Source organism: Suncus etruscus, chromosome 4 (genome assembly GCF_024139225.1).
Source record: "Suncus etruscus isolate mSunEtr1 chromosome 4, mSunEtr1.pri.cur, whole genome shotgun sequence".
NCBI classification, from domain to species: Eukaryota; Metazoa; Chordata; class Mammalia; order Eulipotyphla; family Soricidae; genus Suncus; species Suncus etruscus.
The window spans coordinates 51,758,651-51,786,075 of record NC_064851.1 but is presented as its reverse complement, the minus strand read 5'-3'; the positions used below and the strand labels follow the sequence as shown (position 1 = coordinate 51,786,075).

Sequence of the window (27,425 nt, the reverse complement as noted above, 5' to 3'; positions counted from 1 at the left end):
TATTGGATGAATCTGCATTGTTCTAGCTGCTCCACATGCCACCTGTCTCTGAAGAAAGCCTAACATTAATTAAATATTGAGCCAGGCTAAAGCAGTGTATCCAGTGATGGTAAACTGCCTATCAATAGATCCTTCCACTGGGTTCACAATTTTGTTCTGTGCTCCAAACATCTGACAGATATCATTCATTGATTTTGGAGCCTTGATGCCCAGTTATGCAGTTAATAAAATCGTTTGGAATGGTGAGTTCATAAATAGTCTGAGCAGATGCCTTCAAACCAGCACCAACTCCCGTATTGTCATGTATCATGAGAAAATGAATGTGTTACGTTGCCAACTTGTGTGGCTAGGTCAAATCTGGCTGTGGAATGGCAAAGGTCTCTAGTAGTGGTCCCTCCAGGTCAGGGTTGAGACACATGGACAGGGTGGTGTGGGGAAAGTTTACACTGTTACTTCCTGTGCTGTACCTGTCCAGACCATCTGCAAAGATGACCAGAGAACTGGATGGCTTGGGCCAGTATGGAATGGTCACGCCCTTCAAGGGGATTCAAACACGATCACATAGATCTGTTTCACACACACAGTGTTGGGTTGGGGAATGCCAGTAATAGTGATGGACCAATCAGTTTAATTGGGGAGCATATCCCTTGCCACCTGGAGCTCTGTACACTCATATTTCCTTGATCTTGCAACCACCTTTCCCAATAAGAGTCTACACTGACTAGCAGGGACCACCACCCTCCAAGTGTCTGGGGGTCTACTGACAGCTAATGTCTTCTACCAGTTTGTCAATGATCATAGCAAAAGCTTTGAAGACGGCATTAGTAGGTCCAGTCAAAGTGACAATTCTCTCAGTACTCTGAGTTGTTGATATGTGCACCACTCTCTTCACGCATCTTCTCCACAGTTTCTGATGATTCAACTTTCTTTCCATGCACAATTAGCGGGGTGGTGAGTATGATATTCAATCCACTTTCAATCACCCAGTGTCCATGTCAAGCAGTGTTCTGGGGAGCTGGACTTTGAGTGGTCAAGTCTTTGGTCACTAGTGGGGGGTGGACATAGTTATTTTATTGCTCTTTGAGTTTTTTATTTAAAGCTATGCTTCAAAATTGGTTATACAGTTGTTTCCAGATAAGTGGGAGTGAAATTATTAAAGAAAATGAAAGAAAAAGTACAGTGAAGAGAAAATTTGTGAAAATTATTGTATCTCCAGTAAAGTCATTAAGTCATTGACAGGTTTAGTAAGCTCTTGTAGCTAGTTGACCATTTTGTTACTTCATTATTTTTTAATATTAGGTGTCTTCAGATACACATTGGCATCTAAATTGGTATGTTCCTACTAGGATGACCGTATTGAGCAAAAATGGGATTGTCTCATGATCATGCAAGTCCAGGAATTCCAAGCACTATTACTGATACTTTGGCTTTTATCGGCCTTATTTTCATCTTCAAGAAGAATGAGAAGGTGGGGGAAAGGTGCCCACACTAACTCCAAAACAGTCCTGGTGATATCAGCCCAAAATAACTGGCATAACAGAAGTTTTAATAAAATTATTATCTCTGAAGTAAGTCTTCAAGGAGCACTGAAGTAGGGTCATAGACGAAGTGGCAGTTGTGGGTGATGGATACAGCAGATGTAGCTTCTGCAGGTGGGGAATCTTGAACTGCCCTCTCCCAAAATAGCCAGCTTTTAGCTCTGAGGCTTGTGTACCCATAATTTATCATGACTTACTTCTCTTTCAAGAATGGAGTGAGTCTATGGGAATGGTTGGGTGCAGTTGTCATTTTTTGTTTTCTTTTCGAATAAATAATTGAATCGCCATGAGATAGCATGTGTATGATTGAGTTTCAATCATATAGTATACAACACCCTTCAGTACACACTTCTCACCACCAATGTCCCATTTCCCTTCCACACTTCTCCCTACTCTCCCCACTGCCTGTTTCTGTATTCTGTAGCAGACCTCTTCCTCCACTTCTTTCTCCTCCTTTCTCTTTCCTCCCTCTTCCTCCCTTCTTTTCTTTCTCTCTACCTTCTTTTATTATTTTTTGTTTTGTTTTTTTTGGGGGGGCACACCCTATGACACTCAGGGGTTACTCCTGGCTCTGCTCAGAAATTGCTCCTGGCTTGGGACCATATGGGATGCCGGGGATCAAACTAAGGTCTGTCCTGGATTGGCCACGTGCAAGTCAAATGCCTTACTGCTGTGCTATTGCTCTGGCCCCTCTCTACCTTCTTTTAGACATTGTGATTGCAGTGATGTTGCTGAAGGAGTATTGTGTATATTGCTTTATCTTCTTTCAGCACCCAGTTCTTGTCCAGAGATCATTTCCAACTAACATGGTCTCTTCTCTGCCCGTACTGCATTCCCCCTCCATGTATGGCAAGCTTCATAGCATGAACTAGTCTTTTAGGGCCTCATATTTGTCTTTGGATATTATTACCATCTTACATATTTTTGTCATATCCCACAAATGAGTGCTAGAATTTCTATCTTCATCTGACTCACTTTGCTCAGCATAATACTCTCTTAACTCATTCATCTGTAAGCAAATTTTTTTTTGTTTGTTTGTTTTTGGGCCACACCCTGTGACGCTCAGGGGTTACTCCTGGCTATGCGCTCAGAAGTTGCTCCTGGCTTCTTGGGGGGACCATATGGGATGCCGGGGGATCGAACCGCGGTCCGTCCTAGGTTAGCGCAGGCAAGGCAGGCACCTTACCTCCAGCGCCACTGCCCGGCCCCTGTAAGCAAATTTTATGGCTTTATTTTTCCTAATAACTGTTTAGTATCCAATTGTGTAGATTACCACAATTTATTCACTCATCTGTTCTTGGGAACTTGGGTTATTTCAAGATTCTGGCTTTGTGAATAGTGCTTCAGTAAACACAGGAATGCAATCTTTTCTGCATTGTTTTTGGGTTCTAGGATATATTCCTAGTAGTATTGCTGGTTCATAAGGAAACTCAATTTCTAGTGGGTTGTTGCTGTTGTTGTTTGCGTTTTTTGTGTGTTTGTTGTTTGGATATTTTTGTTTTTTTGGATTTTTGGACCACACTTGGTGACACTCAGGGGTTACTCCTGGCTATGTGCTCAGAAATCGCTCCTGGCTTGGGGGACCATAAGATAACACCAGGGATCGAACCGTGGTTCATCCTGAGTCAGTTGTGGGCAAGGCAAACGCACTATCGCTGTTTTTTTAAATTACTTTATTTAATTACTTTTTTTAAACACCGTCATTTACAAAGTTGTTCATAAAGTTTTTTATTCACAATTAGTCTTATGAGGACTATCTATAGTTTTGCAAAAACAACTAAACCAGTAGACATTCTCACCAGCAGTGAATGAGATCCCTTTTTCCCTGTGTCAGTGTCCGCACTGGTTTTTCCCTCCCTCCCTCCCTCCCTCCCTCCCTCCCTCCCTCCCTCCCTCCCTCCCTCCCTCCCTCCCTTCCTTCCTTCTTCCTTTCTTTTCTTTTCTTTTCTCTTTTTTGGTTTTTGGGCCACACCCGGTGATACTTAGAGGTCACTCCTGGCTATGTACTCAAAAATCACTCTTGGCCAAGGGAACTCCCTTTCTAATCTCTCCAGTATTTACTGTGCCTATGCAAAACACACACACACAAATAAATTTTTTTGTTATTGTTGCTTTTTTATTTGTTATTTTATGCTTTGTTTTGTTTTTATCTCAGGACCATGGTTATTGTTTGGTTGTTGTCTTTATTGCTTGGTTCTTATTGCTTTTTGTTGCTTTTTGGGGATTGTTTAATTCTTTTTGTATTCTTGTTATGTTTTTCTTCATTTTTCCCTTCTCTTAAATTGATATTTATATCATGAGCTGCACCTACCAGACCTCATCTCTCTTGTCTCTGAGGTACTGTTAAAAATGTCTTTCATTTTTCTTAAAACCCATAGATGAGTGAAACCATTCTGCACTTTCTCTCTCCCTCTGACTTACTTTATTCAGCATAATAGATTCCATGTACATCCATGTATAGGAAAATTTCATGACTTCATCTCTCCTGATGGCTGCATAGTATTCCATTGTGTATATGTACCACAGTTTCTTTAGCCACTCATCTCTTGAAGGGCATCTTGGTTGTTTCCAGAGTCTGGCTATTGTAAAAAGCACTGCAATGAATATAGGTATAAGGAAGGGATTTTTGGTATTGTATTTTTGTGTTCCTCAGGTATATTCCTAGGAGTGGTATAGCTGGATCGTATGGAAGCTCAGTTTCCAGTTTGTGAAGGAATCTCCATATCGCTTTCCATAAAGGTTGTACTAGATGGCATTCCCACCAGCAGTGAAAAAGAGTTCCTTTCTCTCCACATCCCCGCCAGCACTGCTTGTTTTCCTTTTTTGTGATGTGTGCCAATCTCAGTGGCATGAGGTGGTACCTCATAGTAGTTTTGATTTGCATCTCCCTGATGATTAGTGATGTTGAGCATCTTTTCATGTACCTTTTGGCCATTTGCCTTTCTTTTTCAAAGTGCCTGTTCATTTCTTCTCTCCATTTTTTGATGGGGTTAGATGTCTTTTTCTTGTATAGCTCTGTCAGTGCCTTGTAAGTTTTGGATATTAGTCCTTTATCTGATGAGTACTGGGTGAATAATTTCTCCCACTCAGTAGGTGGCCTTTATATTCTGGGCACTATCTCCTTTGAGATGCAGAAGCTTCTCAGCTTAAGATAGTCTCATCTGTTTATCTCTTCTTCTACTTGTTTGGAGAGTGCTGTCTCCTCCTTAAAGATGCCTTTAGTCTCAATATCCTGGAGTGTTTCACCTACATGTTGTTCTATATACCTTATATTTTCAGATCTGATATCAAGGTCTTTAATCCATTTGGATTTTACCTTCATACATGTTGTTATCTGGGGTTCTGAGTTCGCTTTTTTGCAAGTGGCTAACCAGTTGTGCCAACATCACTTGTTGAATAGGCTTTCCTTGCTCCATTTAGGATTTCTTGCTCCTTTATCAAAAACTAGGTGGTTATATGTCTGAGGAACCTTCTCTGAGTACTCAAGCCTATTCCACTGATCTGAGGGTCTGTCTTTATTCCAATACCATGCTGTTTTTATAACTATTGCTTTGTAATACAGCTTAAAATTAAGGAAAGTAATGCCTCCCATATTCCTTTTCCCAAGGAGTGCTTTAGCTATTTGAGGCTGTTTATTGTTCCAAATAAATTTCAGAAGTGTTTGATCCACTTCTTTGAAGAATGTCATGTGTATCTTTAAAGGAATCGCGTTAAATCTGTACAATGCTTTTGGAAGTATTGCCATTTTAATGATGTTGATCCTGCCAATCCATGAGCAGGGTATGTGTTTCCATCTCCGTGTGTCCTTTCTTATTTCTTGGAGCAGTGATTTATAGTTTTCTTTGTATAGATCCTTCACATCTTTAGTCAGGTTGACTCATGACATGAAGCTCATCACATAGAGTGATGAGTGCAATTGGAGAGATGACTACACTGAAAACTATCATAACAATGTGAATGAATGAGGGAAGTAGCCTGTCTCGAGTACAAGTGTGGGGGGGGTGGGGAGGAGGGAGATCTGGGAAATTGGTGGTGGGAATGTTGCACTGGTGAAGGGGGGTGTTCTTTACATGACCGTAATCATACAACTATAATCATATTTGTAATCACGGTATTTAAATAAAGATAATTATAAAAAAGCAAATACCATTAACAAAAAAATTGATATTTATAGCTTAAGGATTCCTCCCATTTTTTGCTTGTTTGATTTTTACCTCCCCCCCCCTTTTTTTTTTTTTTTTTTTGGTTTTTGGGTCACACCCAGCAGTGCTCAGGGGTTACTCCTGGCTGTCTCCTCAGAAATAGCTCCTGGCAGGCACGGGGGACCATATGGGACACCGGGATTCGAACCAACCACCTTTGGTCCTGGATCGGCTGCTTGCAAGGCAAACACCGCTGTGCTATCTCTCCGGGCCCCTACCTCCCCTTTTTTTCCTTTTTTCTTTTGTTCTTTTTTGTTGTTGTTGTTGTTGTTTGTTTTCTTCTAACAGAACCACATAACTTGAACTATCTTGTTCTACCTCAGAAAATGGAGGAGTATTAATGGAGGGTACCAAGAACAAACAGTCGTATGAACATTAAGTAGAAATAAAAAATGATCAAACTTAAACACCAAATCCAAAGCCAACAACAACAGAATTGATACTCAATCTACAACAAGCTAGACACAGAGGGAACCACTTATACTAGCTGCCGGGGGGTGGCGTGGGGTAAAGGAGGAGGATATGGGATGCATGCTGGGAACAGGGCTGGAGGGAAGACAACATTGGTGGTGGGAATGCCCCTGATTCAATGTTACTATGTACCTAAAATATAACTGTGAAAGATTTGTAATCCACTGTGATCAAAATAAAAATTGTTTTAAAAAAAGAACACATGAAGTTAAAAAAAAAAATCACTGTTGGCTTGGGGCACCATATGGGACGCCAGGGGATCGAATTGCTGTCTATCCTAGGTTAGCGCATCCAAGGCAAACGCCCTATTGCTTGCACCACTGCTCCAGCCCCTCTTTTTCTTTCTTTTCTTTTTCCTTTTATTTTTACTCCAATTTCTTTTTTTTAATTTTTATTTTGACCAAAGTGTAACACAAATCTTTCACAGTAATATTTTAGGTACATAGCGACATTGAATCAGGAGCATTTCCACCACCAATGTCCTCCTCCACCCCTGTTTTCAGCATGCATTCCATACTCCCCTCCTTTACCCCCTGGCTGCTAATAAAAGTGGTCCCCTCTGTATCTTATCATGTTGTAGATTGGGTATCAATTCTGTTGTCATTGGCTTCGGATTTGGTGTTTAAGTCTGATCATTTTTTTATTTCTACTTAATGTTCATACGACTGTTTGGTCTTAGTACGCTCCATTATCTTCCCTTCCATTTGTGAGGCGGAACAAGATGGTTCAAGTTAGGTGGTTCTGTTTGAAGGAAAGAAAAATATAGTAATAAAATAAAATGGGGCGAAGATCAAATAAGCAAAGAATGGGAGGAGTCTTTCTATAGGCTATAAATACCAATTTAAGAGAAGAAAGGGGAAAAGGAAGAAAAACATAACAACAATAAAAGAAAATACTCCAAAAGTACCAATAAAGACAACCACACAATAACCATGGTCCTGAAATAAAAACAAAGCAAAGCACAAAACAGAAAAAACAATAATAACAAAACTAAAAAAAAATTAATTTGTGCTTCTCTCTCTTTTTTTTTTTCTTGCATAGGCACAGTAAATATTGGGGAGATTAGAAAGGGAATTCCCTTGGCCTAAGAGATACAGGGTTTCTCCAGCCTTGAAGTATACTGTCATGGGAATAACTACAGGTTCCGTACACATTCTTTTACTATCCCCTAGGTCCTTTTGTGGTGTCTGGAAACTTTCCACTCCATAGTGGATGATAAAATCATTCCTCTGTAGCTAGAGATCTTGGTGGTAGTTGCAAGGTCAAAGGATGGAACCTAGGATGGAGTCTTCCTTTACGGTTCTAGGAGTTGTGTTCCATCACTGTTGTTTTAATCAGTCTTCTGTAGTTGGTGGTCTTGGTTTTGGCCCAGATTCTTTTTTAAATGAGGACAGTTTTTAAGATAGTGTGACCCTTGTTGGTGAATAGTATATACTACAATAATACAATAATTGTCTATAAATTAATAAGACTGACATTAAGAGAATCAAAAAACATTGTTTAAGCTAAAATCATGTCTTCTTGCACTGAATTTCAACTTTAAAATTCCCAGCAATGAACGCTTTCTAAGCTTTGTTTAGTAAGCATAGTTGCAAATCCTTTTTAAAGGTTGTCAGAACAGGTGCCGAAGCTGTGGCGCAAGTGGTAGGGCATTTGCCTTGCACGCGCTAACCTAGGATGGACCGTGGATTTATCCCCCCAGAATCCCATATGTTCCCCCCAAAGAAGCGATTTCTAGGCATATAGCCAAGAGTAACCCCTGAGCATCACCGGGTTAGGTATGGCCCCCCAAAAACCAGAAATAAAATAAAGGTTGTCAGAACAATCATGATAGATGACACCATGAAATGACTTAATTTTTATTCTAGAGAAATGCACATATTAGAATATGAAATCCAAAGACAATGTGGATTTTTTATGAAATATGTTTTAATGGAAAATGTAAAAGCCACAATCTGATAATTGGGGGAGGTGTTTGAGCCACACTTGCCAATGCTCTGGGATTACTCCTTTCTTTGTGCTCAGGAATTACTCCTAGAAGCCTCAGGGGACTATATGGTTTTCTAGGGATTCAAACTGGGTCAGTCACATCAAGGCAAACACCCTAGCCACTGTACTATTGCTACAGCTCCAGATATTTTATTTTTAAAAGTATTTTTTTGTGTGTGTGGTTTTTGGGTCACTCCCGGCTGTGCTCAGGGGTTACTCCTGGCTCCAGGCTCAGAAATTGCTTCTGGCAGGCATTGGGGACCATATGGGATGCTGGTATTCGAACCGATGATCTCCTGCATGAAAGGCAAATGCCTTACCTCCATGCTGTCTCTCCGGTCCCATTTAAAGGTATTTTTACATCAATCAACAGCAATAGTGTATATTAGCTTTTTTGCCCTATAGAGAGCTATACTAGAGATATGCACAAAGCATTACACAATAATGCATTGTGGATTCCTAATAGGAAAAAGATCTGTGTGGAAATTAGCAAAGTATGTAAACATCCTGTGGTAAAAGAGGAAGAGTTAAGTAATCAAGTGGGACTTTTCTGGGTCCTTTTCTGGTTGTGGTTATTGTGCTCCTTTCTGTGACACCTGCATTCTCTGGTTTCTAGAATTTCTCTTTTAGATACCTGCTAGAAGAAGCATGATTCTTATTATTTGTATAATCCTTATTTATATCTCCCAGTAATGTTTGTAGTTAATTCTACTAATCAGAAACCACTTACACAATGAAATTTTCCCCCTCTCTCTATTCTTACTTTAGGGATTCCTAACTACAGAATTGGGACTCAGACTGACTTCTCTGTGTAGACTTAATTACTCACTGTTGTTCTAAGATTGAGTGAGGGTCCCTTGGCTGACAATTTGGAAAGATTTGTGGATCTCTGTTGCATCGTGGAGACCATTAGGTTTCTCACTTTTTTTTAACTTCTCCAACTGATAGACCTTAAGCACTTACAAAATATGCTGCTGGTGGGTTCTGAGCAATAGCACAGCGGTAGAGCATTTGCCTTGCACGCAGACGACCTGTATGGAACCGGGTTCAATTCCTGGCATCCCATATGGTCCCCTGAGCTTGCCAGTAGTGACTTCTGAGCCCAGAGCCAGGAATAACTCCTGATCACCAACAGGTGTGGCCCCAAAGCCAACAACAACAAAATGTTGTTGGCTTTCTTGAGACTGTTTTGCAGTGCACTGTTCAATCACAACTCAGACAGGTATCTTATGAACAGGACAATAGAACAATGAGACCTCTGTGTAGTATACACAACTGAGTAATTGAAAAAAATTTCATTTCCTTTTGTTTCACAGTCCAGACTAGATAAGTAGGTAGATTTCCTGTAGCACTCTGGTGTCTCACAGAGGGACTTTGTTTCATGGCACTGGGTTGTGCTTGCAGCTCGGGTCTGAAAGATGGTTCTGGAGTAGAGTTGGGGCAGGGCTTCGAACTTCGAATTCTGCTGATCTCAGGTGGTGGCACGCACATGCTGTGGATCTAAGCCTACTAGAATATTTTTTGAAGCAGCACTTAATAAAACATTTCGGAAACAAAAATCTCAATTCAAATTCAGTGAAATGCACAGGCTTGAAGCAATGACCAGGAAGAAGATGAAGATGGTTTTCTCTTCCCACTGCTTCACTTGACTAGCCTTAAAAAAAAAGATGGTTTTTCTCTGTTGGTTTGGAAATGAAAGTTGGGACAGGGCTTCCAATCACACTTCAAAAGGCAAGGAACAGTGAAGCCATTATAGAGTTTGTAAAAGAAAATCAGGAAGCCGACTTCAAAGCCAGTCCTCACCATGAGACCGATATGGTAAGGGTTCCACAGACCCCCAGTCCACTGTGCCTGTGCTGATAAAGTTTCTTTCTGTGGTTTTTATCTCTACCCTCATGATAGGCACAGGCAGGACCACCAGAAGCAAAGGCATGCAGACCATAATCAGCTGAAAGGCCCAAAATGTGACTTGAGACACAGCGAAGAAGTAGTCAAAGAACACATTTTCATAACCAGGCTGGCTAGTGTTACACTCAAATTCTTTCTGTTCATCTCTACTGCACATGCGCATGCCACCATGTAGAGCAGCAGACGAAAAATGGAACACAATGGCCAGCCAGATCCATCCGATTCCAATGGAGTATTTATTTCCTCCTCTGAGGAGGTCTCAGGACCATCTAGCTCATGGCTTGAATTAAAAGAAGACAAAACGGGGTCGGAGCGATAGCATGGAGGTGGGGTGTTTGCCTTGCATGCAGAAGGATGGTGGTTCTAATCCCGGCATCCCATATGGTACTCCGAGCTTGCCAGGAGCAATTTCTGAGCATAGAGCCAGGAATAATCCCTGAGTGTGACCCAAAAACAAAACAAACAAAAGAAGACAACCCATACACACCAGAATTTCATGATTGTTTTTTTTATTCTGTTGATCATTTCCACTATCTTAATTCAAATGGGACCATGAAAGATAAACTTCCATTTCTGAGGGTATTTTTTTGGGGGGTGGTGGGAGGGAACCCACACTCAGCTTATATATCAGTAGTTATCCTCAGGGTCCAGTACCTCTTGGTTAGCTATCATCTAAATAGTTCCAGGGCTATCAAACTTAATCTGTCTATACCTAAATAATCTGATCTGCCCTTTGATTTCCTTATATTTGCTAATCACCAACACAAAACCACTCAAGTTGGGAATTTTTTTTACTGATCCTGAGTACCTTCCTCAGCTCCTTCTAATTGTTCATCAGGTATTGATTTCTCCTAAGTATATTTCAAAGTGTTCACCTAGTCACTGCTGAAATTCTTCCCTTAACCTACCACTACATTATTTCCAGATTCATCAGTGCAGTTTAATTTCATCATACCTTTCCCCATCCCCTTTGATTTTTACTATAAAATTGATGAAAATAGAAAAAGAATATACCCCATCTCAGGGACATTGTTTTCCTGGCACTTTATGCTTTCATTTTATAATTAACTTTTGTGATCCTGAACCCTGGACCCTGTTTTTGTTAGATTTGTCTGTTTGATTTTGTTTTTGGATCACATCCTGCAGCGCTCAGGGGTTACTCCTGGCTCTACGCTCAGAAATTGCTCCTGGCAGGCCTGGGACCATATGGGATTCGAACCACTGTCCTTCTGTATGCAAGGCAAATGCCCTATATCCATGCTATCTCTCCAGCCCCTGTTAGATGTTTTTAGGCTTATAACTTTCTATTAGACATTCTTAAGTTGGTTCCACATAACAGTCCTGAAAGATGTGGAGGATTTTTTTGTTTATTTTGAGCCTGTGAGAACACACTTAACCCTACAAAGACTCCTCCTGCCTCAGTCCTCAGGAATCACTTGAGGCTCCAACATGTCCAGCCTATGCTCCACCCCTTTGAGTTAACATCCCAGGCTGAGGAAAGACGGTTTTTATTTGTTTGTTTTTTCCCCTGTGATTTTTGGTTGTGTTTTTCTAAGAAGCCCTTTTCCCAAAGTCATAAAATAATTTAGAGCATGGTTGAAATTCAGTAGCCATTCTTGTAAAAGACTATGCAACAAGTATCTTTGACATGGGGCTGGATAATTGTCATAGCAACTCCTGTGCATTATGGGATGTTTAGCAGCATCCTTTAGTTGCAAGTGATACTACGCACTACTCTGTTTTTAAAATAATTTTTATTGTGATTAAAGTGAATGACAAGTCTTTCACAATAATATTTAAAGTGTTGCAAATCAGCCCTTGATGGGGCTGACTGATGGAGGGATGGAAGATGAGGTCTTTCTCCTCCAGCTCGGAGTACGCATCTGTCACCTCATTCAGCCGGTGGTTCTGAGGTGAATGTGGTGGGTATAAAGCTAACAGGCAGTCAGGCTTCAGAAGATATCAGCTTTATTCGGTGGACATGGCTGAAGCCAAAAGCCCAGAATCAGCCCTCGAAAAAAGCCCCTGCCTTACACAGACCCTTGCTTTCAGGGACCACCTTAGGGTGGGAGCAGAATGGCAGGTCACACCCTAGGGTAGGGCACAATCACCGATCAGATTAGGATTAGTAACATAATCCCATGGAAATGTTTTTATACACAACATAAAGTACATAGTGACAAAAAATTAGAGCCATTCCCACCACCACTGTTGTCCTCCCTCCACCCCTGTTCCCAGCATGTATTCTATACCTCCCCCCTTTGCCCCTTGGACTGCTAGTGTAAGAGGTCTCCTTTGTACTCACTACTCTTTTGAGACAACCAAAAATGTCGCTAGATACTTTTAAATGTACTCAATGAAGGGAATAAACATAAAAAAAGGCTAAAAAACACTGATCTTTCTATGGTCTTGAATTCTCTGAAACCTTTGTTTCAGATCTTGTTTTACATTTTAAAAATTAACTACTACTTCCTTGCTCATCCAAAGTGATAACATGAAAATAGTTGACTGTGAAAGGGACCTGGGAATTATGAAAAATGGGATGTTCCAACAGTGCACCTCAGAGTAAGTTCCATTATATCTCAGTGGAAACAAGGAACCCTATGCCTGTAGGGAGAAGCCCTCATGAGATGTGAGATTATGATGTGTTTTCAGGGGGGAAAAAGATACATGTACACAATACTCTGATCAACAGAAAGTCAGTGTCCTTGACTTTCAGAATAAAAACAAAATTGTATTAAATAGAAGGGTTCTCAAATCCACCTGAAGATTAATGTCCCTGTGAATTACCAAAACAAAGCTCAAAGATTAGAGAGGTATTGTATTTACCTATGCCATGTCATTGGACATCTGTTCATATTTTTTATGTGGTATTTATGTAACTTTACAAAACCTTTGAGATACTCTACTGGGCATTTTAAAGTCAGGAGAAAAGTACAGGTGGATCCAGACTATTTAGGGAAAAGGAAAGCAATTTGAATTCAAAGACTCGAATCTGAATAAAATCACAAGACATATCATCAAATGTCAGATTATGAATTTCATTTCTAATTGTTCATTGAGGTTTTTTGTTGACTTTATATACCTACTGTAAAAAGGTTTTATAATTTTTTATTAGGCGGGGTTGGAGCATTCATATTGTGTTCAAGGAATCTAAGGGTCACTCTGGTCAGACTCAGTTAACTGCTGGTGATTAGAAACTTCTTAGGCTTGGGGGTGTTGGGAATTAGCTTGTCGTTCTGGCTGTGCTCCAGCAGTGCCTGGGGCTGGTGATACGTGCCACTGCTTGGTGTGTTGTCTTAACTTATTTTCCACCTCATCTTGCACATTACCAAGTTGCACTGAATTCAAGAATTCATTGATCCTCTATAAGCTACTTTATACAAAATACTTATTTTTATTTCTATCACTTTTAATGCGCTCATCCTATCCACTGGAATTAGACAACCTTCACCTAACTTTCTCTTCCCAAACAAGATCCTTTGAGCATTTAATTTTGCTTTTGTTTTGGGGCCATACTTGGTGGTGTTGAGAGCTTACACTTGGCTATTTTTTCAGGAAATCATTCTTGGCAGGCCTCTGAGAACCAGAAGTGATGCCAGAGATTGAACCCAGATTGCCCTGCCCCTGCCCCTTGGGCCCTTTTGAGCATTCTTCTTGTTCACTGAATTGGCTCTTAATTCTTGCCATTTTATTTAAGAAGCATGCATTTACATGGTATCTATATAGATGATGCATTCTGTAAGAGTTGGGGTTAGGATTGCCAGTTTGACCAATTAATATTGTAGAATATTCAGACTGAATTTCAGATAAACATCTCTAGTATACACAAGCTATCTGATATTTGGAATTACTTATACTAGAAATTTTTTCATTATTTAAAATCTAAATTTAGTGGAAACAACTTTATTTTATCTGGCAACCTAAGTAGTATCCTGACAGATCACCATTACATAACTAGTCTAAACATTGCAAAATTTAGCAATGTATAGGGACATAGACTTTTATTCAAAAACTTTCCCAGAAACATAGCACCTCAGTCTATATCCTGCCACTTGACCTCCCTTTACCCTTTTTGTACTCTTTCTTTGTAGTGCACTGTTCATTAAACTACCTCTTCTGAGGTGCTTACTTCTTCCTGGCTGAACCTAAGATTCAAATCATCATGATTCCTCTCTCATTAAATCAAAGTACTCAGCATTCGCTCCTTACCTGGCTACTAGATTTATATGTTCTGTCCTGTTTGTTTTGTGCCACATCTGGCAATGCTTTGGGAATCAATATCGTAGGTGTTCGGAGGACCATTTGAGATGCCAGGAATCAAATCTTGGTTGGGCCATATGCAAGGCAAGTACCTTATCCTCTACATATCACTCTAGCAATTTTTTTGGGGGGGAGGGGAAAAGTTAGATCACACCCAGCGGTGCATGGGTTAGTTCTGGCTCTGTGCTCAGAAATTGCTCCTGGCAGGCTTGGGGGACCAAATGGGACGCCAGGAATTGGTCCATCCTGTGTTGGCCAAATGCAAGGCAAACACCCTATTGCTGTACTATCATTCCAGTCCACCAGTAACTTCTTAACTAGTACATATACTGGTTGTTTTTTCCTAGAGAACCTTGTATGAAGTATCCAGGAGACAGTTCAAGGAGTAGGGAGCATGCTGGATGTGAAAGGCACTCAAAACCCTGGCATCTCATTCTTGCCTTCAGCACTGTCCAAGGGTCACATTGCTGGATCCATACACTCAGCTCTATCCTCCACTGTCTCTGTGCATAAAGACAGGTATCCAGAAAGCACATCTACTGTTCAGTGTACGCTTAGCTTAGGAAAAGAACTATCATGTGAAGGTATAAAATACTCCACTGCTCCTTCTGCAAACGAGGAGGCTGGATTTGGGGCACAGCCTCTCTTTCAAACTAGCTAACTTATTTTTAACTATGGGATTGTTTGTGAGTTTTTAGGCACCCTCTTCTGGCCACCTGGGCCGGCACCCAGGGAAGGCTGGGAGTCCAGGGGAGAAATAGGGGGATGGCTAGGGGCCTGCCTAGCCTCCCAGCACCCCCAAGCTAGGAAGAAGGCCTATGGCCTGGGGCCTTCCCAAACCCCATGCCTGGTAAGAGCTAGCCCCTGGTGAGCTTATTTTACCTGTACTTTACCTATTCTTAGAAGTTCAGAAAGTGAAAAGTCATGGTAAGAATCACTTTACAAGTAAAGGAAGGACTGTTGAGAAACACTGTATATAATCAATAAGAGAATAAAATGTAAAGCTGTTCGTCCTTGTATGTGCCCATTTTGGATTAAATTGATCTAATTTTATTAAAGATTTATAGAAATAAAAATGAAATAATTTATCTTGGAATAAAAATACTACAGAAAGTAAAACTTATCATTGGAAATGACAGTAGGTGTTGGGTCATTTAATGTCTTCACATTAGAAGGAGGAATGGTGATAAGTAATCTCAGATCTCAGCCAGTTGAGAAATGTGCTACAAAAATCAGTTGGCTACAAAAACCAAGTGTACATGGATTCACACTGTAAAAGCCACATCCATAGACATGTGAATTTTAGTACAAGTTCTCTCTATCATTAACAATAGTGACCCTTAGTCAAATGCAAATGAATTAAAGACCCAAAGCCATATAGAACAACACATAGGTAAAACACTCAGAACATTGAGACTAAAGCCATCTTCAAGGAGGAAACAGCACTCTCCAAACAAACTGAAGCAGAGATAAACAGATGGGACTATATTAAACTTAGAAGCTTTTGTACCTCAAAAAAAGTAATGCCTAGGACACAAAAGCCACCCATAGAGTGTTAGAAGCTATTCACCCAATACCCATCAGATAAGGGGCTAATATCTAAGATATACAAGGAACTGACAGATCTTAACAAGAAAAAAAATCTAACCCCATAAAAAAATGGGGAGAAGAAATGAACAATTTCTCAAAGAAAAAATACAAATGGATAGGAAAATTTTATGACTTCATCTCTCCTGCATTATATTCCATTGTGTATATGTACCACAGTTTCTTTAGCCATTCATCTGTTGAAGGGCATCTTGGTTGTTTCCAGAGTCTGGCTATTGTAAATAGTGCTGTGGGGAAGGGATTTTTGTATTGTATTTTTGTGTTCCTAGGGTATATACTTAGGAGTAGTATAGCTGGATTATACGGGAACTCATTTTTCATAAAGGTTGGACTAGATGGCATTCCCACCAGCAGTGGATAAGAGTTCCTTTTTTTCCACCTCCCCGCCAGCACTGCTTGTTCTCATTCTTTGTGATGGGCACCAATCTCTGTGGTGTGAGATGGTACCTCATAGTTGTTTTGATTTGCATCTCCCTGATGATTAGTGATGTGTAGCATTTTTTCATGTGCCTTTTGGCCATTTGTACTTCTTCTTTTACAAAGTGTTTATTTTTCTCCTCATTTTTTGATGGGATTAGATGTTTTTATTTTTTCTTGTAAAGTTCCATCAATGCCTTGTATATTTTGGATATTAGTCCCTTATCTGATGGGTATTGGGTGAAGAGTTTCTTCCACTCAGTGGGTGGCTCTTGTATTCTGGGCACTATTTCCTTTGAAGTGCAGAAGCTTCTCAGCTTCCCATCTGTTTATCTCTGCTTCCACTTGTTTGGAGAGTGCTGTTTCCTCCTTAAAGATGCCTTTGTTCTCAATGCCTTTATTCTCACTACTCATTCTTCCCACTTCCATTTTCTTCCCCTTCTGGTATTCCTATAATTTGGATATTATTTTTCTTGTCTTTGTTCATTAAATATCTTACATTTTCTTCCAGGGTTTCTTTCTCCTTTTCTTTTTTACTTCTTTAGCACTGATGGCTTGCAATTTGTCTTCAAGTTCATCTATGTGATTATGGCTTGCTAACATGTTTTTAGTTCCTTCAGATCAATTTGTATGGATTCTCTTGTCGTCTCAAAGAGTTCTTCTTTGAGTTGGTTAATTTGTTTATCTATAGATTTCTTAATTTTGCAGGCTAGTGACTCCTTGATTTCTATTGATAAGCCATTAAGTGTTGATTTTAGGTCCTCATCTATAAGTCTCAGATATTTGAGTGGACTTGGAGATTTGCCAGGATTTCTCTCCATATCCCCAATTGTAGGTGTCTTCTTTAGCTTCCTCATTGATCTTTGCATTTAGTTGTTTGCAATGCTGGAGTATCAGGGTATTAAAAAAAGTAATCTATTGAACTGTTTGTATATCTATTTATATGTATAACTGTAGGTATATCTTCTTCAGAGATTATTTTTCTAAACAAGCAAGGTTATCTAAGTATGGTAAAAATTGTTGCAAATTAGTGCATCTGCATGTTTTGAGAAAAGGAGGATTAACGAGAAGGAGGAGGGTTTATTGTTCTGCCCAGACACAAACCTAAATGGCCTCAGGGGACAGACTATCAGGAACGGTGCTGGAACCTGTAGGAGGCTGAGAAAAGGCTCAAAAGACAGCCCTGTTCACATTTGGTGGACAGGATTAGAACCCTGATAGGACAAGTTTTAAATTCAAAATCTGTATACTAAAAGCTTTACATAACTTCATGCAAAATCTAGATAGACCGTGCTATTTTTCTATTTTCTTTAACATAGTTTGTATTGTAACAAATTTAGTGTCAGTGAGCTAAGTGCTAACCAGCTTTTGTACCTCTTCGTACCTAAGCCTACATATCTCCCATCTTTGAATCTTTAGATACTAACAGTAGCAGAGTATTAACTCTACTTTTATTTCTTTATTCCTTCACATTTTCTTTTATTTGTTCTTTAAAGGGGAAAATAGCTGATGAAGCAGGGGCGACTCTCAAATCAGAATACTTCTTTCCTCTTCCATAAAATACATTTAATGTCTTATTATTTAAAGAACACACACACACAATGGAAGGTTATTTGGGTGGGTGGTGGGGGAGTGGAGTGGCGGAGAAAGGCACTGAAAAGTGAATTTACATTTACTGAAAAGTAAATGTAAGAACGAAAAGCCCCAACTCCTTTGGCAGGTGGCGCCTGAGCCCGAGAGTTGGACTGCCAATGACAGGATTTGAGGCCCACCGCTCCTTGCGACATAGCCTCCAGCCTGGAGGTGGCGCTACACGTAGAACCGACGGGGGCGCGCCGAGCCGCTCGCTCCCGCGGGTGGAGGCGAGGCGGAGCGGAACCGGTACCGAGCGGGGCAGTGCCTGGCGGAGGTGAGCTGACGCATTGAGTGGCGCAGTGGAGAGAGAGAGAGTCGTGCTTTGGGGCCGGAGACCCTCTAAATGTCGGTGCCCGGTGCGCTCCCCGTTCCTCCCACTGTGTCCTTTTCCCTCGTAACGGCACCAACTGGCGTCCTCCCCCACACCCCTGTCCGTGGCGCTGCCCGTGGGGCTTTCCGACTACTATCGCGGCACACCCGGGTTCGATACCCGGTTTCCCATATGTTTGTTCCCTGAGCCTGCCATGAGTAACCCCTGTGCGCCGCTGGTTTTGTCCCAAAACAACAACAACAGCAACATATAAGGGAGATAAAGGGGTTGAATTAAGTGGGACAAAACCAAGCCTGGATAATCAGAAAATTATCAAAAATGTGACCTCAAGCCGGGCCATCCCGTGTATATGACAAGTCCTTGAATCAATAATGTAAGTCAGTAATGCTCCCCATTAAGTAACAGTGGAAGTCTATAAGCTCAGGAGTCCCAGAGAGGGCTCTCATTCATACGTACATACAAGGTTGTCTTAAGTAGCCAAGTTGGAACTTGAGGCTCTAAGATGAGCTCAAAAGAAAGTTTTCTGGGCCCGGAGAGATAGCACAGAGGCGTTTGCCTTGCAAGCATGGACCAAAGGTGGTTGGTTCGAATCCCAGTGTCCCATATGGTCCCCCGTGCCTGCCAGGAGCTATTTCTGAGCTGACAGCCAGGAGTAACCCCTGAGCACAGCCGGGTGTGGCCCAAAAACCAAAAAAAAAAAAAAAAGTTTTCTGAGATTGATTCAACAAATCTACATGATGTGTTACACCAGACTTCAAACTTACTTCCTTATTAAATAAGTAAAAATAATTATTCACTTAAATTAAAATGTTTGCACTCTCTGCTATTTGCCTATTGTCCATACAATTCCTATGGCATTTACATGCGCTAAGGTTCTTCCTCACTAATCTATAACTGGTAACTTGAATTTTTTAATTTTTAATTTTTTGAGCCACACGGGTGATACTCAGGGGTTACTCCTGGTTAGGTGCTCCGAAATTGCTCCAAGCTTGGGGGACCATATGGGACGACAGGGGATGGAACCACTGTTCATCCTGGGTCAGCTGCGTGCAAGGCTAGTGCCCTAATGGTGCACCATCACTCCAGCCCCAGTAGTTTTGATTTTTATATGGACCTTATTTTGCAAATATCTATGTGAAAATTACCTAAGTGTTTTTCAAAGCAGTTCAAAAATCTTTGGATTTAATTTTATACACAACATAATATAGTCATATAGTTTATGCCAGTGAGTAATTTTTATATAGTCATGTGAAATTAATAAAATTATTCATGATTGAGTTTCAGGCATTTAATGTTCAATACCAATCCCTTCACCAGTGTTCACTTCCACCAATCTCCCCCACTCCTATTTGCCTCCATCAGTCTGCTTCTGCAAGAGGTGGGTGCCTTTTTTATTATATAATTTACATTGTGGTTTACAGTACTGTTGCAAATTTATACATAACACTTGACCACCTTTCAGCACCACCACCTCTGGTTGAAATTTTCCTTCCATGATAGGCAATTGCTCCCACCGCCTCTCTATCCTTGGGAATTGTTTCCTACTGAATATATGTGAGTCATTTAATGCTAGCTTCTTATACTTCATGGATCATTCCCCTGATCCAGAATTTTACTAAAATTTTGAGGAAAGTTCAGAGGGGAAAATTATTTAAAAAGCCAGTTCTGACTAACGAGGATCTTCTTGTCAAATTATAAAGAAATATCCTTTATGTCTTCCTGATAGGCAAAAATGAAAAAAAAAAAAAACAACTAGATTTTATCAGTGTCATTGAAAGTGAATAAGTGCTGGTTACCTGTAGTGGAAGAAAACGGAGAAAGTGATGGAGCAATATAAAAAGTTCTCATGGGGGCAGGAGTGATGGCACAGTGGTAGGGCATTGCACAGGACTGACCCTGGACAGACCGTGGTTCAATCCCGGCATCCCACATGGTCCCCCAAGCAAGGAGTGATTTCTGAGTGCATAGCTAGAAGTAACCCCTGAGCATCACCAGGTGTGGCCCAAAATTAAAAAAAAAGTTCTCATGAAAGTACACAGCTGTTAACTTTTTTCTTGTATATATTTTATTGGATGGAAATGCAAGAATAGGTTATTACTGCACTTTGAATTTATGATTAGTTCTGTAATATATTATAAAGCTACATTTATTAACTTCACTTAAAATAGGTGGTCAGATTTTACTTCTAGATTAAAAGTTTACTTTTACAATAGAGAATTATTTTTCTCCAAAGTACTGATGACTAATATATCTATAAAAATATAATATTTGGGGGCTGGAGCAGTGATGCATGAGGTAGAGCATTTGTCTTGCACACGCTAACCTAGGACAGACTCGGTTCAATCCCCTGGCGTCCCATATCATTCCCCAAGCCAGGAGTGATTTCTGATCACATAACCAGGAGTAACCCCTGAGCATCACTGGGTATGGCCCAAAAAGCAAAAAAAAAAAAAAAAAAAAAAAATATATATATATATATATATTATTTTGCATACTGTATTCATTTCTTATTTAACCAGAACATCTTGAATTTCTGTCCTGGTCATAACCTACAGCTCTGTGGGCCAGGCTTGTAAAGAGATAGATTAAACCTCTTACATGAAAAACTTTGTTTTTCTCCATAGTTTTACATAGGAAATCCTTGGCTATAGATCCTTACTAGCCTCAGCAATTTGTACTTTTTCATTTAAAGAATAGATGGTTCATATTCCAAGAGAAAGGTCAAAGAGACTGGAGCACTTGCTTTGCTGCAGGAGACCTGCCTGGGTCACCAGCACTTTCAGTAGCTGTTGAGCGCTGAGTTGGGAGTAGCCTGTAAGACTTCTTTCCCTGCCTCCTTCCATATCTTTCTAGCACTCTCCCACCAGCATTAGAAACAAGAACAAGCTTTTGTCTGCTAGTACTTCGAAGAGAAAATATAGACCCCAAATCTTGACACTTCAGCCATGGGAACCAAGTAACAAAATGCTAGACTTAGATGTAATAGACTGGACTGAGAATAATTATAAGAGAAGGATATTCAAACCCAGAAGACAAAAGTCTTTCTCAGAGTGCACACAAAACCTTTCATGATACTAATACTTGAATAGTAGAAATAGGGAGTAATGGGGGAGCTTGAAGGGATGGTTTGGTGGGAGGGGGAGGAGCTGTGGGAGAATTTTGAGCAAAGGAATGCTCAAATAGGTGTCCCCAGAGGGCTTTTGGAAGGTAAAGAAGAGTAGAAATGAAAGAAAATTAAGATAGGTGCCACTTGTTCATAGAACAAGAAAACAATATGACAACTTTTGAGATTTTTAAAAGATGAAAAACGACTTTCTAAACTTGATTTACAAGTTGTGTTTGTATTCTAAAAAGCAATAAAGTAATTGACAATCATTTTAGAAATATATCTTTTTTTTTTAATATATCTTTTTTGAGGGGGGTCATACCTAGCGGCTCAGGGGTTACTCCTGGCTCTGGCTCAGAAATTGCTCCTGGCAGGCTTGGGGGATCATATGGGATGCCGGGGATCAAAGCCTGGTCAGGGATCAAAGCCTGGTCAGTTCTGGGTTGGCCACATGCAATACAAACACCCTACCTGCTGTACTATTGCTCAGGTCCCTCTTTAGGAAAATATCTAAACTAAAATTAAAAATGGGAAAAGAATGACTATAGAGGATTTTTTTTAAAAGCTTTACAAAAGAAATGTTATCAAGAGAATGTTTTTGTAGGGATGCTAAAATGTTAATAAAAATCATTTTATTTTCAGGTGTAAGTAAGTCATCAAACATCAAGATGTCTTCAACACCCGAGCCTCCATCCTTTAAAAAGGAACCACTCAAAGAGAAGGACTTTCCAAACCCAGGACTTAGGGGGGTCCGTACAACAAGTTTGTTTCGAGCTGTGAATCCAGAGCTCTTCATTAAACCTGTAAGAAATATATCTAGGAAGAGATTTTTTTTTTTTGGAAGAGATCTTATATTTTTTTAGCTAAGTTTTCAGAAATAGAAAATTCTTATTGTATGGTAATATTTGATTTTGTTATGAATATAACTAGATACCTTGTGAATAAAAGCGGGTAGAATAAATGACGTTTAATAAATTAACAAGTAAAAGTCTTCATTTTGGGGCCAGAGTGGTGGTGCAAGTGGTAAGGCGTCTGCCTTGCCCGTGCTAGCCTAGGACGGACTGCGGTTCAATCCCTGGGTGTGGCCCAAAAACCAAAAAATAAAGTCTTCATTTTAAGGGTATCTGAGAGTTATAATGGAAAACGGATGCAATTCAACGTATTTACTCAAATTATTTAAAATATACTTTAATAGTTGAACTCCAAAATGGTCACACTAACAACTATGTTACTAAAATCTGAATAAAAGTCAATATACTTATGTACATTATAATGTTCTAAGTATATTTATATAAAATTAATAAGATAAATAATAGATAAAATAAATAAATATAAAATAAATAAATAAAATTAATAGTTACATTAATTTGACTTATTCATGATCAGGTAATATTGAATAAAATCTTTAATGAAACACAAGCGTCAATAACAATCTGATTATTTTATATGCTGTAATTCCAGCCTTTATCAATTTTTTTAAATTGTAGTTTAGGTCACACATTTAAAATAGTGCTAATTTTTATATTTTTGATTTACAGTACCATATCTAACCAACACAAAAATGCCCAAGTCCTTTTACCAATGTTCTTATACTACTTTCAGACCACTGGAGATGATCTGGACACTATTGGAGAATTAGCTAGTCACTTATATTCTTGTTGCAAATTCTTCTTCTTCTTATTATTTATTTATTTTGGTTTTTGGGCCACACCCAGTGATGCTCAGGGGTTACTCCTGGCTACGCACTCAGAAATCGCTCCTGGCTTGGACCCTGGGGATCGAACCGTGCTCTGTCCTGGGTTAGCCATGGTGCAAGGTAAACACCCTACTGCTGCACCATCGTCTGGCCCCTGATCAATGTTATTTTTAAATAGATCTAATTTGTTTTTCTATAAATATAATTAGAACATTATGATATACATAAGTATATTGACTTTTATTCAGATTTTAGTAACATAGTTGTTAGTGTGACCATTTTGGAGTTCAATAGATCAATCAATCATTAAATCAAAGTAGTTTAGATTTGTTCTTATTTTGTTTTGAGGTACCCAAATACTTACTCAGATAATTACCATAAACAGAGGTACTCGGGTACTTAATCCTAGTACTGCATCAGTGGTTGGTGCTCAGGGAACCAAATGGAATCCAAGGATCAAACCCAGGTCTGCTTGTCACACAAGTACCCTACTTGCTACCCTAACTCTTCAGCCCCAAGGATCCTACCTGCTGTATTATCTCAAAAATACTTCAAAGTTTCTGTGTATTAAAATCTCTGAATGATCAAATGCATTTCAAGATATGCTAATTTTAACTACTCTGAGATTTTAGATTCTGAAAATGCTTAACTGCTTTTGCTTAGCTGTGAAACCAACTGAAAAAGCTTGACCTTTGTTCCATTGGTGATTAAGATATGAAATAATGGTTAATGTAGCAGGTTTAAAGACAGACAGAAAATGCAAATTAAATTTGTGTATTAATTTTGCACTCACACTGACCTGAGAAAGGCCAATTTGTTGAGTCTGAACATTCGAAAAGGAGCATCTGAGTTACAACAAACAAAATGAAACACCTCTGTGAAGTGTAAACATATTATTTAAAAGCTGGTTTGCTTTCTTTTTTATTTCAAAGGTACATTGTGTTGCCTCTTGAGCATTTGGAATTTCAGCAGTAAATCAAGATTCTTATAACAACATAAATTTCTTGAGGCAGTAGACAAGATACCTAGGAAGTACGCATTGTTATTTTTGGTGTTTCTAATATTACATAAAAGCCTTTTTTGCCAATCACCCATAAAAACAGGCTAGAGGAAGTATATGTATTCTTTATTCCTTATTACCTAGTAAAAGAAACTCATTCAAAATTTGCAATGGGTAAAGTGTGAACTCAGAGAAAGTAAGTTATTTTAGAGCAGTGTTTTTGCTTTTTATCCTTCCTTCCATCACACTCTGAGTGTTCTATCTCAAGTTGTCATTTTTCTGCAGGTTGATGGCTGCTATGTCAGACTAGACAGGAGAAAGGCTGGAGAGGAAAAGCCAAGTTACCTATAATCTCTAAAAATACATTTAGAAAATATATTTTAAGTCTTTAATTTTAAAATTAAATCTTTAATTTTGGAGTTTCGGTTTCATGGCTTGTTTTGATGCCAGGAATGCAACCAAGGTCTCATGAATGTAGGTAAGAAACATATCCCTAGCCCAAAAATATTTGGCATTAGTTGAATAAAAAAATACACTTTTAGAATATTGCAAATATACATTTTTCAAGGAATTCAACTGCAGTTAGTGAAATATTCTGTAGCTCAAGAGAAAAGTGCAAGAAATATCTGGATCTCTTCAAATTATTAGACATAATGGGGATTTATAATTTTTTTCTTTTTACAGAACAAACCTGTAATGGCTTTTGGATTGATAACTCTCTCACTCTGTGTGGCTTATATTGGTTATCTGCATGCAACACAAGAGAACAAAAAGGACCTCTATGAAGCTATTGATAGTGAAGGGAACAGTTCTATGAGAAGGAGAACTTCTAAGTGGGATTAATAATACTGCTTATTACAGATGGAGCTTGGTGAAAACTTTAAGCGAAAGCCTTCAGGAATATAGTGTCATGTTTTTTGGTTCTGGAATATGTTGTAGAGGGAAGAAGAAAACTGCTGCTGCCAGACCACTATTTTGCACTATTGTGTGTTTCTCCCTTTCACAGCTGCAGCAATGTTCTCATTCTTGTCCTACAGAGAGAGGTTTTTGATGTTTTCCTTTTATGAAATTCTCTTGTAAGAGTGTCCTGCAAATGGAAATAATTTTTCTTTGTTATTAAGTTCTTTATAATAAAAGTTCTGAGTGTGGTAAATTTTGTGTGGCATTTCTTATTATTTTTAAATGAGTTGTGTACTTGCAAATATTGTGAGGATTTAGATATTTATTTGTTTCCTATCTCCAAAATCAAAGTTCATTTTCTACCTGATAGCCTCTATTTTGGAAAAAAAAAGCCTGCAGTCAGTATTGAAGACAAATAGTTTTATAGAGTAACTGATGGTTCATATATATTTTACTCATTTTAGCTATTTTTAATCAAGAGTTTTATTTTAGTTGAAAAGATACTATTCAGCTACTAACAATGATCAAATTAAAGAATAAACTAAACTGGAGTTTTCTTTAAAAAAAACAAAAACCCGGGCCCGGAGAGTTAGCAGAGCAGCGTTTGCCTTGCAAGCAGCCCGTCCAGGACCTAAGGTGGTTGGTTCGAATCCCGGTGTCCCATATGGTCCCGCGTGCCTGCCAGGAGCTATTTCTGAGCAGACAGCCAGGAGTAACCCCTGAGCACCGCCGGGTGTGGCCCAAAAAACAAAAAACAAAAACAAAAACAAAACCAAAAACCCAAGCATGTTAAAGTATATGGTGTTAGTTTACTACAAATAAATGTTACCTGCTTAATTTTTTAAAATTAATGTTATAGAGCATTTTTCAAGCATATCAAATATTCCTATAGTTATTTAAGTATTAGGACTCAATAGATAGGAATGAGGCTCCTGAGTTTTCAAGCATATTATTCTCACTAAAGTTTTGGGCCTGTTTAATTTCTAAAAATTTTGGGTTTTTTTGTTTTTGTTTTTTGGGCCACACCCGGTGATGCTCAGGGGTTATTCCTGGCTATGCGCTCAGAAATCGCTCCTGGCTTGGGGGACCATATGGGATGCCGGGGAATCGAACCGAGGTTCGTCCTAGGCTAGTGTGGGCAAGGCAGATGCCTTACTGCTTGCGCCACTGATCCAGCCCCAATTTCTAAATATTTACGCCTTTCTCTCTAAGTCTTTGTGAGTGGGACTTAATAATAAATAACAACTTTGAAATTTTGTTTCAAAGTCATTTTATTTCACCAAGTCATTCCTATTGGGGATGACAGTATTAAAAATTTGGAGTTGTCCAAAAATTCCAAGCACTATTGCTGATACTGTGGCTTTTCTGGTGTGTGGTTTTGTCTGCCAGGGCTTCCAGAATTATGAGAAGGTGAGAGAGGGTGATCACACTCACTCCAAACAATACTTTTTGGATATCAGCCCAACTACAACATACCTGGAGTTTTAGTAAGATTGGTATCTCTATAGAGAGCCATAGATGAGTGGTGAAGCAGGGCCATTGGTGAAGTAGTGATTGTGGGTGATGGGTGCAGCAGGCATAGCTACTGCAGGGCAGGGACTTGGCTCACGTTTTCCTCCCAAGATTGTCAGCTTTCAGCTTCATGATCAGGGTACCTATAACTTCACAGCTTTACATCTCTTTTGAGAATAGAATGGGTCTATGAAACGTGCTGAATGTAGACATGGTGACTGCATTTTTGGGTGTGGTTTCAGCTGCCAGGGCTTTCAGAAATACAAGACGATAGGATGGGAAGGTGGGGGGGGGGGGGGGTAGGGTGCCCATACTCACTTAATAAAAGTTTGGATGAACACCATATTTCACCACAATAACAACAAAATCAATTAGGATCCCTCTTTTGCCAGCTTGAAAAAAATTTTGTTTTTTGGTCCACACCCACAAGTACTCAAGTCTTATTCTTGGATTTGCACTCAGGGATCACTCCTGACAGGGCTTGGGAGAGACTCTATACAGTGCCAGGGATAAAACTGGAGTCTACCACATGCAAAAAGCACTATACCCACTGTACTCTCTCCAGCCCCAGAAATAAAATTTTTAAATAACCCATTTAAAATTAACCTGAAACTTTTTCTTTTTTTCCTTTTTTTTTGGGGGGGGGGGCAGGTTGTCACGCCCAATGGTGCTCAGGGGTTACTCCTGGCTTTGTGCTTAGAAGTTATGCCTGCCAGACTTGGGGTACCATATAGAATGCCAGGAAGTGAAGCTGGGTCTGTTGTATGCAAGGCAAACACCCTACCTGCTATTTATTGCTCTGGCCCCATGAGATTTTTTTTTCTTGCTTCCAGAGTGAGGTCCATAGCA

The 27,425-nt window shown here is 39.5% G+C and overlaps 2 protein-coding genes and 1 pseudogene across 2 annotated transcripts; 1 reads left to right on the top strand and 2 right to left on the bottom strand.

Moving 5' to 3' along the window:
- Positions 1–22: 22 nt before the first annotated feature.
- Positions 23–1,024, bottom strand: LOC126006775 (poly(rC)-binding protein 2-like; annotated as a pseudogene).
- An 8,383-nt stretch (positions 1,025–9,407) lies between these two features.
- GJB7 (gap junction protein beta 7) lies at positions 9,408–11,073 on the bottom strand. The gene is given in 8 exon segments (XM_049772583.1): positions 9,408–9,608; positions 9,610–9,770; positions 9,773–9,831; positions 9,881–9,898; positions 9,900–10,059; positions 10,062–10,109; positions 10,112–10,366; positions 11,064–11,073. Coding segments are annotated over 8 exon segments (912 nt in total).
- An 8,577-nt stretch (positions 11,074–19,650) lies between these two features.
- Positions 19,651–25,007, top strand: SMIM8 (small integral membrane protein 8). The gene is made up of 3 exons (XM_049772301.1): positions 19,651–19,740; positions 22,111–22,271; positions 24,849–25,007. Exons 2-3 carry the CDS (start codon positions 22,137–22,139, stop codon positions 25,005–25,007), a joined length of 294 nt encoding a protein of 97 aa, XP_049628258.1. The 5' UTR covers positions 19,651–19,740; positions 22,111–22,136.
- Positions 25,008–27,425: the final 2,418 nt, after the last annotated feature.

Excerpts from the sequence above, each read along its gene's own strand:
- SMIM8 (XM_049772301.1), top strand. The coding sequence starts at position 22,137 with ATGTCTTCAACACCCGAGCCTCCATCCTTTAAAAAGGAACCACTCAAA. Across the intron at positions 22,272-24,848 it reads CAGAGCTCTTCATTAAACCT|AACAAACCTGTAATGGCTTT; the intron begins GTAAGAAATATA and ends TTCTTTTTACAG.